The sequence below is a fragment of the Electrona antarctica genome (genome assembly GCF_951216825.1).
Source record: "Electrona antarctica genome assembly, chromosome: 14".
In the NCBI taxonomy this organism is placed as follows: Eukaryota; Metazoa; Chordata; class Actinopteri; order Myctophiformes; family Myctophidae; genus Electrona; species Electrona antarctica.
The window spans coordinates 50363954-50378148 of NC_136795.1; the positions used below are offsets into that span (position 1 = coordinate 50363954).

Sequence of the window (14195 nt, forward strand, 5' to 3'; positions counted from 1 at the left end):
AGGCTCTTTTAAGAGCCACCCCATTATTCCTATTAAAGAGTTATATCCATATATTTATTTATATATTTCAATATTTCTACACCAGTATATGTAGAACTATCCTATTTTTAGAGACAACATTTATTTTTGTAATAATAAATAACAGTAATAATAATATTTTACTGTGAATAAATTGTTTGGCAGGGGTAAGTCACTGTGCAAGGACATTCATTTATTAACAAAAAATCACACCTGTGTGAACTGAGTGGTGTAATATAGCCTGTCTGACGTAATGAAATCATGTCTGACGTAATAATGAAATCACACCCGGGTGAACAGGGTGAACATAGCAACCATGCTCATTTTTTCTGCACAAACAAAGCCAGTTGTAAAAATACAGATAATAATAGATTAATAACTTCAACAAAACACTGTGTGTACTGGGAGGGAAGGAGGGAGAGAAAGGCATTATGAAAATGTTTGAGAACCACTGACATGGAAACATGGGTTTTTAAGAAAACTTGTCAGACATAGAAACAGTTTTAGAAGACAACAGAACATATAGACAGAGTGTGCAGTGTATGCTTGTGGTATATATACTGATTTTGAGTGTGACGTAATGAAGATATGTATTAATGCCGGGGTCAACTGGCTTTCGATGGTGACGTAATAAAGATAGGTTTCAGTGTCGGGTGGATTAAAGGTATGTCTGTATGTAATCTGAAACCTATCTTTATTACGTCACCATCGAAAGCCAGTTATAACCCGGCATTGATACATATCTTCATTACGTCACACTCAAAATCAGTATATATACCACGAGCATACGCAGACTTAAAAATAAATAAAAACTAGGGTGCTTGCTCTAGTTCTTCAAACAACTGAGCATTTACTGCCTGGAGCACATTCATTCTCACCAGAGCCTGGCCTCTGACTGACAAACCATTGACCATTTTGGCAATGCCCAGAAAAAAATGTTCATTGGCATCTAGAGCCTGCGGGACAGTTTTGGGGAGAGTAGGCTGTGCGGTTGCTGTCAGTGTCATTTCATGGACCAGGGCTTCCTGGAAGGGCGTCATGTCTTGGTGCTGGGGGTTGGCCTGATGACGACGCACCTTCCGAGGCACATGCACGTACTCCTCCTCCTCCTCCTCCACCTCATCAGACAGCTCAGACTGCTGCACATCTGGGTTGTCCAGGGTCTAGAACCGGGCGATACAGACAATCACATATACTATTGGTCAGTCATGTGAGATTACAGGGTTTGTAATACACACACACATTGTGTGTGTGTATATATATATATATATATATATATATATATATACTGTACTTATGTACTATATATTATGGCATTATGGCAAATGCAGGTTTCCTAAAAAAAAAGGGTGGTTTCCCCCTGGGTATAATATCCAGAATTTCAAATATCAATGTAATTAATGACATATTTCCCAGGGGTGCAGGTCTTTTTTCCGACATACAAAAAAACGACGGGACAATGGTCCGACAGTGTCCGAAATACCGTCTTTTTACTCCAACAGTCCGACATGATATTAGCAAGACAGAAGTTCCCGCAATAGTCCGAAAACCGTAGTTTAGACGAGGCAATGTTTAGACGAGGCAATAGTCCGACAATTAGTAATCCCAATTAATAAATACATTTCTTTTTACTATCGGGGATATTATATATATATGAACACACCCACACACATAATGGAAAGATGATTGATGCACAGACCCCAGCGCAGTAGCCTACCGTATTGAAGTAATTAAGTAACAAACTATATAACGTGCGCCAAACTATATAATAGGCTACCTCTAGATCTTTTTATTGATTGATCTCCACGTTAAAGGACCACTTCACCACTTTTCAACTTCTCTTCCTATAATTGGTCCTAACTAATGTTCATGATAAAATACCACCATTTTTTCCTACTCAGTCTGTGTCTCATAGGAAGGCTGTGGGCAGTTCAGAAACCCGTCCACCAGTGACATCATCAATGGTGAATCCAAGCTAATATAAACTGCAGGCTTTCTTTTCCTGAAAAGTTGCAATGCAAAAGTTGAAGCCATTGTTCTCACGATAATAAAAATCGAAATATATTTTAAAACAAATCTGCCTAATGATGATGTCACTGGTGGACGGGTGGAGGGCCATTATAGTTCCACACTCAATCCAGAGGGGCCACTATAGTTCCACACTCACTCCAAAGGGGCCACTATAGTTCCACACTCACTCCAAAGGGGCCACTATAGTTCCACACTCACTCCAGAGGGCCACTATAGTTCCACACTCACTCCAGAGAGTCACTATAGTTCCACACTCACTCCAGAGGGCCACTATAGTTTCACACTCACTCAGGAGGGCCACTATACACTCACTCCAGAGGGCCACTATAGTTACACACTCCCTCCAGAGTCCAGAGGGGCCACATTGCATATTACTGTCGTAGCAAAAAATAGCCGAGCTCAGTCGCAGTGCGACACGTTTTGAGCTTGTAGATCAGCTATTTGCTATTTTTTAATTGGAATCCTGAAAAGTAACATTTTGATTAAATTTCAAATGCATTTAGTTATAGTTTAAACTAGACCTTAACCCGTTCTATAATCTATGTACACCAAATTAGGCACAGTGTGGGAAAATTAGATGAAATCGATCACATTATTGATTGGGAGGGAATTGTTAACGGATGAGCTTGGGAAGAGCACAAAGTTAATATTATTAGGCAAGTGGTCTGCGGAGCATTCCCTGAGGGGGGGGGGGGGGGTGTTCTGTGTATTCCTGGGACTCGCATAAATACGTCTCTGTGCACGCACGCACGCACGCACGCACGCACGCACGCACGCACGCACGCACGCACGCCCCAGAGTTGGTTTTGACATGGCAGCGGCGCCATGGACGGCGTGCACAGTACAGACAACACTGACAGGCGGGTGTTTACGCAACACTATAGGGGTTTTGAATGATGTGCGCGACCCGTCGTGAGACAGATAATCGAGGCGATGTTTTTTTAGTAGACCAGTTCAGAAATCCCATATAGGCTGGGCCGGGCTACTGGACTTGTAACTAGTTTGGGGCACAATCAGGTGCGACTCAGGACCCCATGGCTGGGGTGTATGGACTCAGGACCCCATGGCTGGGGTGTATGGACTCAGGACTGGGGTGTATGGACTCAGGACCCTGGCTGGCTGGGGGTGTATGGACTCAGGACTGGGGTGTATGGACTCAGGACCCCATGGCTGGGGTGTATGGACTCAGGACTGGGGTGTATGGACTCAGGACCCCATGGCTGGGGTGTATGGACTCAGGACTGGGGTGTATGGACTCAGGACCCCATGGCTGGGGTGTATGGACTCAGGACTGGGGTGTATGGACTCAGGACCCCATGGCTGGGGTGTATGGACTCAGGTCCATGGCTGGCTGGGGGTGTATGGACTCAGGACTGGGGTGTATGGACTCAGGACCCCATGGCTGGGGTGTATGGACTCAGGACTGGGGTGTATGGACTCAGGACCCTGGCTGGCTGGGGTGTATGGACTCAGGACCCCATGGCTGGGGTGTATGGACTCAGGACCCCATGGCTGGGGTGTATGGACTCAGGACCCCATGGCTGGGGTGTATGGACTCAGGACTGGGGTGTATGGACTCAGGACCCCATGGCTGGGGTGTATGGACTCAGGTCCATGGCTGGCTGGGGGTGTATGGACTCAGGACTGGGGTGTATGGACTCAGGACCCCATGGCTGGGGTGTATGGACTCAGGACTGGGGTGTATGGACTCAGGACCCTGGCTGGCTGGGGTGTATGGACTCAGGACTGGGGTGTATGGACTCAGGACCTTGGCTGGCTGGGGTGTATGGACTCAGGACCCCATGGCTGGGGTGTATGGGTGTCCGAACTGCCCAAAGCCCTCCTATGAGACACAGACTGAGTAGGAAAAAATGGTGGTGTTTTATCATGAACATTAGTGAGGACCAATTATATAAAGAGATGTTGAAAAGTGGTGAAGTGGTCCTTTAACACTGTTCATTGAAAATAGCTGATCTGCAAGCTCACTATACCCAGGGGGCAAAGCACCTTTTTTTTTAGGAAACCTGCATTTGTCATAACATACAAAGTTGTCCACCAGAAATATCTATGACCCAATAGAATCACAACCTGTGGACACACCGGTCAATTTCTTTGCTGGAAATCCAATATGGCCACCACAATATTAGCCCCCATTAGCCTATAATGCGGGTGAATAGGGCAACATTTTTAACTGAGGGATATTTCCACAAAACTTCACAGGTTGATCAATGATATGAATGCCATATGTTTTTGTATTGGAAGTTTCCATGATATCCAATATGGCCACCACAATACTAGCACCCAGAAAATAGGCTTGGCTCTAAATTCTGAACCAGATGAGCTAGAAATTCAAACTCATGGTTCGCTGCCGCCGAACCCGTGGCCGCCGGTACCAGTACCCACCGAGCCATCGCCGCCACCGTCCTCGACGTCGTGCCCGACAATCCGGAGCAGCGTCGCGGTAGACCCAAGTCAGTCGTTACCGTACCTCCCGGTTCCTCCGCGCCCAACATGAACGATCACCAGCAGAACCCGGTACTAGCCCAGCAGCTCCAACCATCCCGCACTTCTTCGTCCCGTCTCCCCGGCCACCAAGCTCCAGCAGCAGCTTCCCCAACCAGCCATCCCGTTGCCTCCCCGAGCGGCTCCAATCCACCAGTACCAACCTCCGCTTCAGACTGGACCGTGGTCGGCCTACAAAGAGCCCTCATCGCCAAAGGCATTTCATTCACCCGTTCTGCAAACAAACTATCCCTGTTTACAACACTCATGTCCACCCGCGTCGCTCAGTGCAGCAACAGCGGAACAACAACAGCAGCCTCAGCCAACGTGGGTCTGTCGCGCAGCCGTGACGTCACGTGCCATCCTCCCAGCCCAGGAGACGCTCCACGGGCGTCCGCTCGGCCGAGTGGCGACGCCGTCGCGCGGCAGGCGGCGCTGTCGCGTCGCGGAAACTCCTCGCGTCGGGCTGCCACGTCGCGCGGCGGCGTCGACACAAAGTCGGCGGCTCCGTCCCGCTCCGGTGACGTCACGCAGCGTACCGCTGCCACAGCGACATTTGAGATACGCCCATTCTCTCCAGACGCCCACCATCTCCACTCCCACCACTCAACCAAAGGAGCTCCAGCCACCTCAGCCTCCTTCACCATGCAAACGGCCAGTATCCTCCATCCACCACACCCCACATGTCATGCGTGCCCCGACCACCCAAGCCGCACACTTCACGCTTGCGTGAGGTCGTGACCTTGTATGATCAGGTCCGTTATGGCATCCCCCCCGCCCCTGGCCATCTAAGCCGCACACCGCACTCTTGCAAGAAAGCGTGTGGTGCTGACCTTCGATGACCATGCTGGCTTCACCCTCACCTGTCCTGCCGTGGCCGTTTATGCCTCACGTCCCATGCTCCTCCCCCATGCGACGAGTACATAAACGTCCACGCGCCACATCTATTCAATAAACCATCTAAAAGGTTCTCATGTCTGATGTTTGGTCTTTCCTAGTGAAAATCTGTTCATGTGCCAGGGACTGGAGACAAGATGCAGCAGGAGCTTCACTCCATTCCTGACTGGGAATGTCTCAGATGCATGCATCATTCTGTGTGCTCTTTATGGGCCCAAAACCAATGGCTCAACTCCAGTCCGCTCCTCTGACAAGTGTCCTGCTCATTGACAAGAGTGACATCCTAGCACACTGGGAAGAGCACTTCAGTGAGGTCGTAAACAGAGAGTCCTCAATTTCCGAAGAGGATATTGCCACGATACCCCAGCTGCCAATCAAAGCCCCCCCCCCCCCCCCCCCCCCCCCCCCCCACCAGTGCAGAGACAGTGAAAGCACTCCAACAAACCACTTCTGGAAAGGCACCAGGAGGTGCATGTTTACAAGAGGAAAGGGGACAGGGCATACTGCGATAACCATCATGGTATAGCCCTCCTGAGTCCTGAACATCACAGGAAAGATCTTAGCAAGAATCATCCTCAACCGGCTAATCAGCCATGCTGAGAATGTTGTCCCTGGATCCTAATGTGGTTTCCACGGAGGCAATGGTGATGCATCCCCAGTCAGGAATGGAGTGAAGCTCCTGCTGCATCTTGTCTCCAGTCCCTGGCACATGAACAGATTTTCTGGCATAGGCCAGGCTGGCTCTAGATGGACAGGGGACCATCACTGAGAGACCATACATACTCAGTGAAGGGATGTCCGGCTTGTCCTGCCAGGGATGATTGTCAACATAAACAGAGGAAATGCCAACAGAAACCGTAGAACAAAACCAAAATACAGCCAGAGGGATGTCTTTCTGCAAAGAAACACCCCATAACAATAATACTTAATAGAGGGAAATTATGGCTAAAATATTTATATATCTCTCGTGGTTAGAAACCATGAGTTTGTATTTATAGGTCATCTGGTTCAGAATTTAGAGCCAAACCTATTTTCTGGGTGCTAGTATTGTGGTGGCCATATTGGATATCATGCAAACTTCCAATACAAACCATTATGGTATTCATATCATTGATCAACCTGTGAAGTTTCGTGGAAATATCCCTCAGTTAAAAATGTTGCCCTATTCACCCCCCATTATAACTAATAGGGGCTAATATTGGGGGCGGCCATATTGGACTTTCGCAACAAAATTGACCGAGTTGTCCATATAGGTTGTGATCCTATGGGGTCATAGATATTATTTCTGGTGGACAACTTTGTATGTTATGACAAATGCAGGTCAACCCCCTTTGCCCCCTGGGTACTAGGTTGTGATGAGCCTAGCTCTGTGTGAACCCATATTGATAATTTCTACAGTCCGTGTTCCTGGGGGGGAATGGGGTGTAGCCTCTCTCTCTCTCTCCCTCTCTGTCTCCCCCCTCTCTCTCTCTCCTTCCCCCCCCCCCCCCCCCCTCTCTCTCTCTCTCTCTCTTCCTCCCCCCTCTCACACACACACACACACACACACACGCACACGCCTCTCCCTCTCTCTCTCCCCCTCACTCTCTCTCTCTCTCCCTCTCTATCTCCCCCCTCTCTCTCTCTCTCTCCCTCTCTGTCTCCCCCCTCTCTCTCTCTCCCCCCCCCCCCCTCTCTCTCCCCCCCCCCCCCTCTCTCTCTCTCTCTCTTCCTCCCCCTCTCTCTCTCACTCACACACACACACACACACACACACACACACACACACACACACACACACACACACACACACACACACACACACACACACACACACGCACGCACGTGCGCGCGCGTGCGTGCGTGTGTGTGTGTGCGCCGCGCCCACGCATGCACGCACACACACTCACTTGAGTTGCCGTTGCACGCTGCGCGCTCGGTCTCCCATGTCGGACTATTGCCTCGTCTAAACATTGCCTCGTCTAAACTACGGTTTTCGGACTATTGCGGGAACTTCTGTCTGGCTAATATCATGTCGGACCGTTGGAGTAAAAATACGGTATTTCGGACAATGGTCCAACACTGTCGGACCATTGCCCCGTCGGCTATTTGGGTGTCGGAAAAAAGGCCGCCCGTCGGCTATTTGGGTGTCGGAAAAAAGGCCGCCTCCCATTTCCCAGACCTCACCTGGTGTTCTGGGATGTCAAATAAGGAGTCCTGGGTTGGTGGGGGAGGTGGCAGGCTGTCCTCATCACCCTGAGCTCCTGGAGACATGGGAACCAGGGTGACATACTCTGGAAGAGCTGTGCTGCTGCTGGTTCCCTGACCAGCCCCGAGGCATGGTCGGGTGGTGCTGGTGTGTGTCGTAGCAGGTGGGGGCCTCTTGCTGGAGGGGCCTTTACGTGGTGCTGGAGGTAGTAGAATCAGAAACAGGTCACATGTTTACAGGTGTTAAAACAGTGGGTGAAATATATTATGTATTATGTATTGTTCCATCGTTATTTGAATGTTTCCAGAAAAGAGAAAGAATGGAGAGAAAGGGGAGGGGGGGAGAATAATAAATTAAAAAACAACACTTGTGTGAAGTGAGGGACACATGGTAATGTTTAACTGCTGTACAAGTCCATAGACTTGGCTGCCATATGACATAATTTCAAAAGCCAGATGAAGCGCCCCTCAAAAAACGTATCTACATGAGATTTAGAAATGAGGTGAATGAGCATAGTAGCTGGTATCTGTTACCAGACATTAGTGCAAGGACAGTTTCAGTGAATATACATTAAGATTAAGGTGCAGGTACCCTGGGGGGCAGCAGCGCTCGTACCCATGTTGCCTGATGTGTCCCTTTTTGCCATGTGTGGCTTCATGAAGGACATGACGGCCGCAAATGGCCATACCTTCCCTGCCTGGCCAGAACCACTTTTGGACGCCTCCTCTGACAGTGCCAGATGTCTCCTGTAGCCATCGATCAGTGTCTTCCACCTCCTCTTGCACTCTGCCACTGGGGGAAAAATTACATGTCATGTGATGTGACCTGAGTAAAGCCAACAGCTACATCATATCAAAATATGCCAGCATGCATTGTAATCGTTTTTATTTATTATTCATGTACAGACAGTCTAGACATTAAAGTGTGCTTGTCATTTTCCAAGTGAACTAGACTGTATATGGGCACCAACCAATTCATGTGCATGCATGTACATTTCTATGGGAAGCCGTTTAGGCCATAAATGCATAGTCAACTCGCACATACATGTATACTTCTCTTGCACATACATATATATTGGTACTTCACTTGCACATACATATATATTTAATTTACACATACATACATACTTCATTCGCACATATATAAATACTTCACTTGCACATACATACATACTTCATTCGCACATACATACATAATTTAAAAAAAATGATTAATTAATTAATGAATTTGATTAACTAATGAATGAATTTGATTAATAAATTAAGATAAATTTGTATCGTTTGTATCAGGCACTGGGGGGACACTGGGGAAACACTGGGGAGCCACTGGGCAGGCAGTGGGGAGGCACTGGGGAGGCACTGGGCAGGCAGTGGGGAGGCACTGGGGGACACTGGGGAGGCACTGGGCAGGCACTGGGGAGGCACTGGGCAGGCAGTGGGGAGGCACTGGGGAGACACTGGGGGACACTGGGGAGGCACTGGGCAGGCAGTGGGGAGGCACTGGGCAGGCAGTGGGGAGGCAGTGGGCAGGCAGTGGGGAGGCAGTGGGGAGGCACTGGGGAGGTGGGGAGGCACTGGGGGACACTGGGGAGAAACTGCAGCCACTGGGGAGACATTGGGGAGGCACTGGGGAGACACTGGGGAGGCACTGGGGAGAAACTGCAGCCACTGGGGAGACATTGGGGAGGCACTGGGGAGACAGTGGGCAGGCAGTGGGGAGGCAGTGGGGAGGCACTGGGGAGACAGTGGGCAGGCAGTGGGGAGGCAGTGGGGAGGCACTGGGGAGACACTGGGGAGGCACTGGGGAGAAACTGCAGCCACTGGGGAGACATTGGGGAGGCACTGGGGAGACAGTGGGCAGGCAGTGGGGAGGCAGTGGGGAGGCACTGGGGAGACAGTGGGCAGGCAGTGGGGAGGCAGTGGGGAGGCACTGGGGAGACACTGGGGAGGCACTGGGGAGAAACTGCAGCCACTGGGGAGACATTGGGGAGGCACTGGGGAGGCACTGGGGAGGCAGTGGGGAGGCACTGGGGAGGCACTGGGGGGACCTGGGGACTTCAGTGCAATGTACTTACATATGTTGCGACCGAAGGTCGCAACATATGTAAGTGTATGTAAGTACATTGCAAGGAATGAGTGCATTCGCCATGTACTTGAAGGAAGCCTAATCCAATCACTCTTAGATTTTATCCAGTTTATCTCTGAGTTTAAGTTTACCCTATTGTTGTAGGATTTTTGGTTTATTTAGCCTTATTGGGGTTAATTCACCCCATGGCTCCATTTCAAAAAAGAAACATTTACATGTGTTTCTCTTTTGTTCCCTGGGTCCGGTCTAATGGCCCATTTGGTGTCAGTGACACCTCTTTGTTTCTTGTCCCAGGTTGATTTGGAATGTGCTAATGTGTCCCCTATTCAAAGTCTGATTTCCATTGAGTGTTGGCTTTGTCTATGTGTCTGTGGAGTTTTGGTACAAAATCAAAACAACTTGTCTAATTTTTTGGCATGTTTAAACCTCCAGGAAAATCCGTGTTGAGGTTCTTGATCCACTGTCTTTCATTAAAACGTCTTTGTCCTACTGTCCAGTTGGGATTGTGTTGGAGTCCAGACACTTTTAGATCTGCAATGCCATGTGCCATGAAATGTTGGACAATCCTTGTAGTTGTCTTTTTTGCATTGTTAATATTGTACCTGTGTTGTCTCAGCCTTGCAGCTATTGTTTTACTCGTTTCTCCGACATATTGTAAGCCACATTTTTCACATGTGATTAAATAAATACAGTTGCTGGTGCTGGCTGTTATCTGTTGTTTAATCTCCAGCACACGTTTTGTAGTTCTATTTTTAACTATTTGTTTGGGTTTGAAGTATTCGGGTCTCTGGCGTGCTGGTGTGTTGATTCCTTTTAGCTTGCTCTGTACCAGATAGTCTTTAAGATTTTTGTTTTTTCTGTAGGCTGATATAATTTTATATTCCTTTAGAAGATCATCTGTTCGGTTCTCAAAATTCCTTTTTAATCTGTTGTTGGCTAGTCTGCTCTGTGTTGAATAACTGGTTACTAGGGCTATTTTTGGGCCTTGATCCCGTACTCTTACCTCTAAGAAGGTATTGTGAGCTTTCCGTAGGAATGTCCTGGTGTAACCTCGTAGTCTGAGAGCATTAAATAGCGTTTTACAGGCTATTTTGAAATCACTTCCTTGCGTGCAAATCCTATGGAATCGCAGCAGTTGTGATTTGACTATACCTGTGTACGAGTGTGGTGGGTGGAATGACGTTTTGTGTAGTAAGGCGTGAGTGTCTGTTTCCTTAAAGAATACTTTTAAGTCTAATTTCCCGTTTGTGTTGAAGTTTGGGCCCTTGAAGATTGTGACATCAAGAAAGTCAATACTTTCCGTGTGTGTCACATATTTTATCGTTATGGATCTATGATGGCTATTTAATACATCAATAAATGCCTGGAATTCTTCTTTGCTATGTTCCCATATTCCAAAGATATCATCCAGAAATCTATAGTAATGTGTTGGTTTTAGTCTGCATTTTTCTAGGGCTGTCTGTTCCCATATGCTCATGTAAATGTTTGCATAAGATGGTGCAAACCTCTTTCCCATGGCCGTCCCTTTGGTTTGTAGATATAACTTGTTATTGAAGGAAAAATCATTCCTGGTTAGATTTAAGTCTAACAATTGGAGTAATTCCTCCTCTGGTCGATTTGTGTCTGGGTATTTACTGAAAACTTCCTTGACTGCTTGTAGCCCTGCTGTCGTCTCAATGTTTGTGTAGAGGCTGTCTATATCTATCGAAAACAGAAAGGCTTCTTTTGGTACTACTATTGCTTTGATTTTGTCTACAAAATCGTAAGTGTCTTTTATAAAACTGGGGTGTCTTATTGACAGTGGGTTCAGGAAGTGTTCAATATACTCTGCTGTCTGATAGGTCTCACTGCCACAGTCAGACACAATTGGTCTCCCCGGCGGTATTTCGTATGGTATTGTCCATGAATCCGGGCTCTTGTGGATTTTTGGCAAAAGATAAAATATCCTCGCTCGTGGAGTGTCCTGTCCGAGCAAATATTGTTGTTGTTTGGCGTTTATGTGCTTCTTTTCCCTCAGTCTTTTTATGATGGCTTTGGCCTTTACAGCAGTTTGTTTGTAAATTGGTCTGTCTAATTGCCTATAATGATCCTGATTGCTGAGCTGTCTCTCCCCTTCAAACAGGTATTGGTGTCTGTCCATTATTACTATACAGGAGCCTTTATCTGCTGGCTTGATTACAATCTGTTGGTTGTTGGCTAGTTCCCTCAGTGCTTTAGCTTGTTCTGTTGTGAGGTTATCTTTCTCTTTAAGGTGTCCTGGTATGTGTCTTACCGTGTTTGTGTCGTCCTGGATCAGTTGTTTCAGGCTCTGTGGGAGCACAGCGTCTGCAGGTTCCCAGTTTGATCCTGGCTGGAAGGGTGGTATTTCCCTCCCCTGGTCCATTCTAAAGTGTGTAGCTAGTTTCAGTCTGCGGTGATACTGGGAGAGGTCCTTCTTTAATCTGTTGGTTTGTTGTTTGTAGATGTCTAGGGTCGGGACAAATGAAAGTCCCTTTTCCAGCAGTTCGGTCTGATGTTGATCCGGCTGGAAGTAATGGGACAGATTAATTATGTTTGACTTCCCTCCCCTCCTTTCTTGGTTTATGGGGTCAATTAGTTTAAACTAAGGAGCCAATTTTCAAGCATTGCTTTGCCTGTCTCTGTTTTCCAATGTATGTTATCATGAACCACTTTAAAATCCCGTTCATCCAATTTCGGGAGGAAATTTTGTTTTGCAATAACGCGATTTAAATCTCTTAAGTTATGCCTATCCTTTGCTGGGAGGTCATTTGAGAAATTGATTAAAGGGACATGGATACTTGCGGCTGGAAAGGCGTTCTGTGCTGCTACGATGCTCGATCTCATCGACTTCTGTGCTGAAGCGGTAGCGTGGCCCTTGTTGTTTATCCCAACCGACAGGATGCAATGTGCTACCGTGGTGTTCTTTGGTGTTTTCTCTAGTAGGGACTTTGCATGTTGGAATGTCATTCCTGGGTAGCAATCCACTTGTAGATCCGTTCGTCCGAAGGGTGGGATGTTGTCCAGGTTCGAATCCCCTACGATGAGGAGGCTTTTCTTTGGGTATAGTCTCCAAAGTGTGTTCTTTTCCTTCGTGTTGATGTGTCTGTATACTTTCCCTGGGATCCTTGGTTCATCTTTCTCCGGTTCATCTATTCCCTGTTCCAGGTTCTCTCCTGGGTCTGTAGTGGTCCTACTTGGGTCTATTCTATCTCCTTCTGTGCCCTGGGTCTGGTTCTGTGTGGTGTTCTCCTGTGTTGTTGGTTCCGTCCGGCTGCGGTCAGCCCTCTGGGGTTGTGGTGTGCCATTTGGATTGGCCCCCTGGGGTGGGTCTTGTTTACTTCGTGTTTGCCTCTGTGGTGGGCTCTTCTGTATTGGTGCGGCCAGGTGGGGAAAGTCTTCTTGTGATAGGTCCCTTCTTGGGAGGACCTGTACTACTGTTGTTTGTACCTTTGGTCTTGCTCCCGGTGTTGTTGTCCCTGTACGGGGTTGGGAGGTAGGGGGGGTAGGTAGAAGGGCTGGGCGGAGAAAGGGGATACATACAACTGGGGTAGAGAGGGTGGAGGACAGTGAAGGAGGAGAGGGAGGGACAGTGGATACACAAGGGGAGGGTACGGGTGGAGGACAATGGGGGATCGTCCATACAGATGGGGCAGGAGGAGGGGGAGTGGAAACATGCATAACAGGAATAGTGGGAGGAGAGATGGAATTGGGGGCATGCAGAGAAACAACAGCAGGAGGGGGAGGGGCAGCTATTGCAGTTCTATTTGTTCTTAGCTGTGTGATTATCTGTTGAGCTTTGTTTATCTCCAATTGTTTTAGTCTCTTCCCTAAGTTTTTTCTAGCCCATCTGATTGCTATGGTGAAGGCTTTTTTCTCCTCGTCCTCTGTTAAGCTCTCTGTTAACTCTTGTTTGGTTGTGTTTAAGAGTGTAGTGTAGTGTTCTTCTAGGGCTAAGATTATTGTGTGGCACCAGTGTCTGGATATCCCTTCGAGTAGTAGGGTAGTTTTAGCTGTTGGTTGAGCTGGTTTTATCAAATTGATGAGTTCAAGTGTTTTCCTTGCTATACTCGCTGGTGGTCTGCTAGAAGAATTTACATTCTGCAGATGATGTGTACTTATGATCAATTTGTTCATGGTCCTGATGGCTTTTAAGAAGTCACCTCTTTCTGTGTGGTGTGTGTGTGTGTAGGTGTGTGTGTTGTATCTTACTGTACCCGATTGGGTCTGGTGGTGAGGTCTCTCTCCGACTCTTGGTTGATGTACAGGCCGCTGGTCTCGCGGTCTGTTGTTCATCCAAGGCTCGTTCCGTCTCCGGTGGACCTGTGGCCTGTCTTCAGGCGGTTGGTTGTTTGGAATTCCCTGGGACTGTTGGTGAGATCTCTCTCTGGGTCTTGGTGGGGATACAGGCCTCCGGTCTTGAGGTCTGTTGTTCATCCAAGGCTCATCCAGTCTCCGGTGGAATTGTGGCCTGTCT

At 48.0% G+C, this 14195-nt stretch overlaps 1 protein-coding gene across 1 annotated transcript; it reads right to left on the reverse strand.

The window, feature by feature from the left end:
* Positions 1 to 369: 369 nt before the first annotated feature.
* On the reverse strand, positions 370 to 8324 carry LOC306937704 (uncharacterized protein). The gene is made up of 3 exons (XM_079521613.1): positions 8252 to 8324; positions 7615 to 7835; positions 370 to 1181 (listed from the first exon to the last, which is right to left on the reverse strand). Exons 1-3 carry the CDS (start codon positions 8301 to 8303, stop codon positions 831 to 833), a joined length of 624 nt encoding a protein of 207 aa, XP_079377739.1. The 5' UTR covers positions 8304 to 8324; the 3' UTR covers positions 370 to 830.
* Positions 8325 to 14195: the final 5871 nt, after the last annotated feature.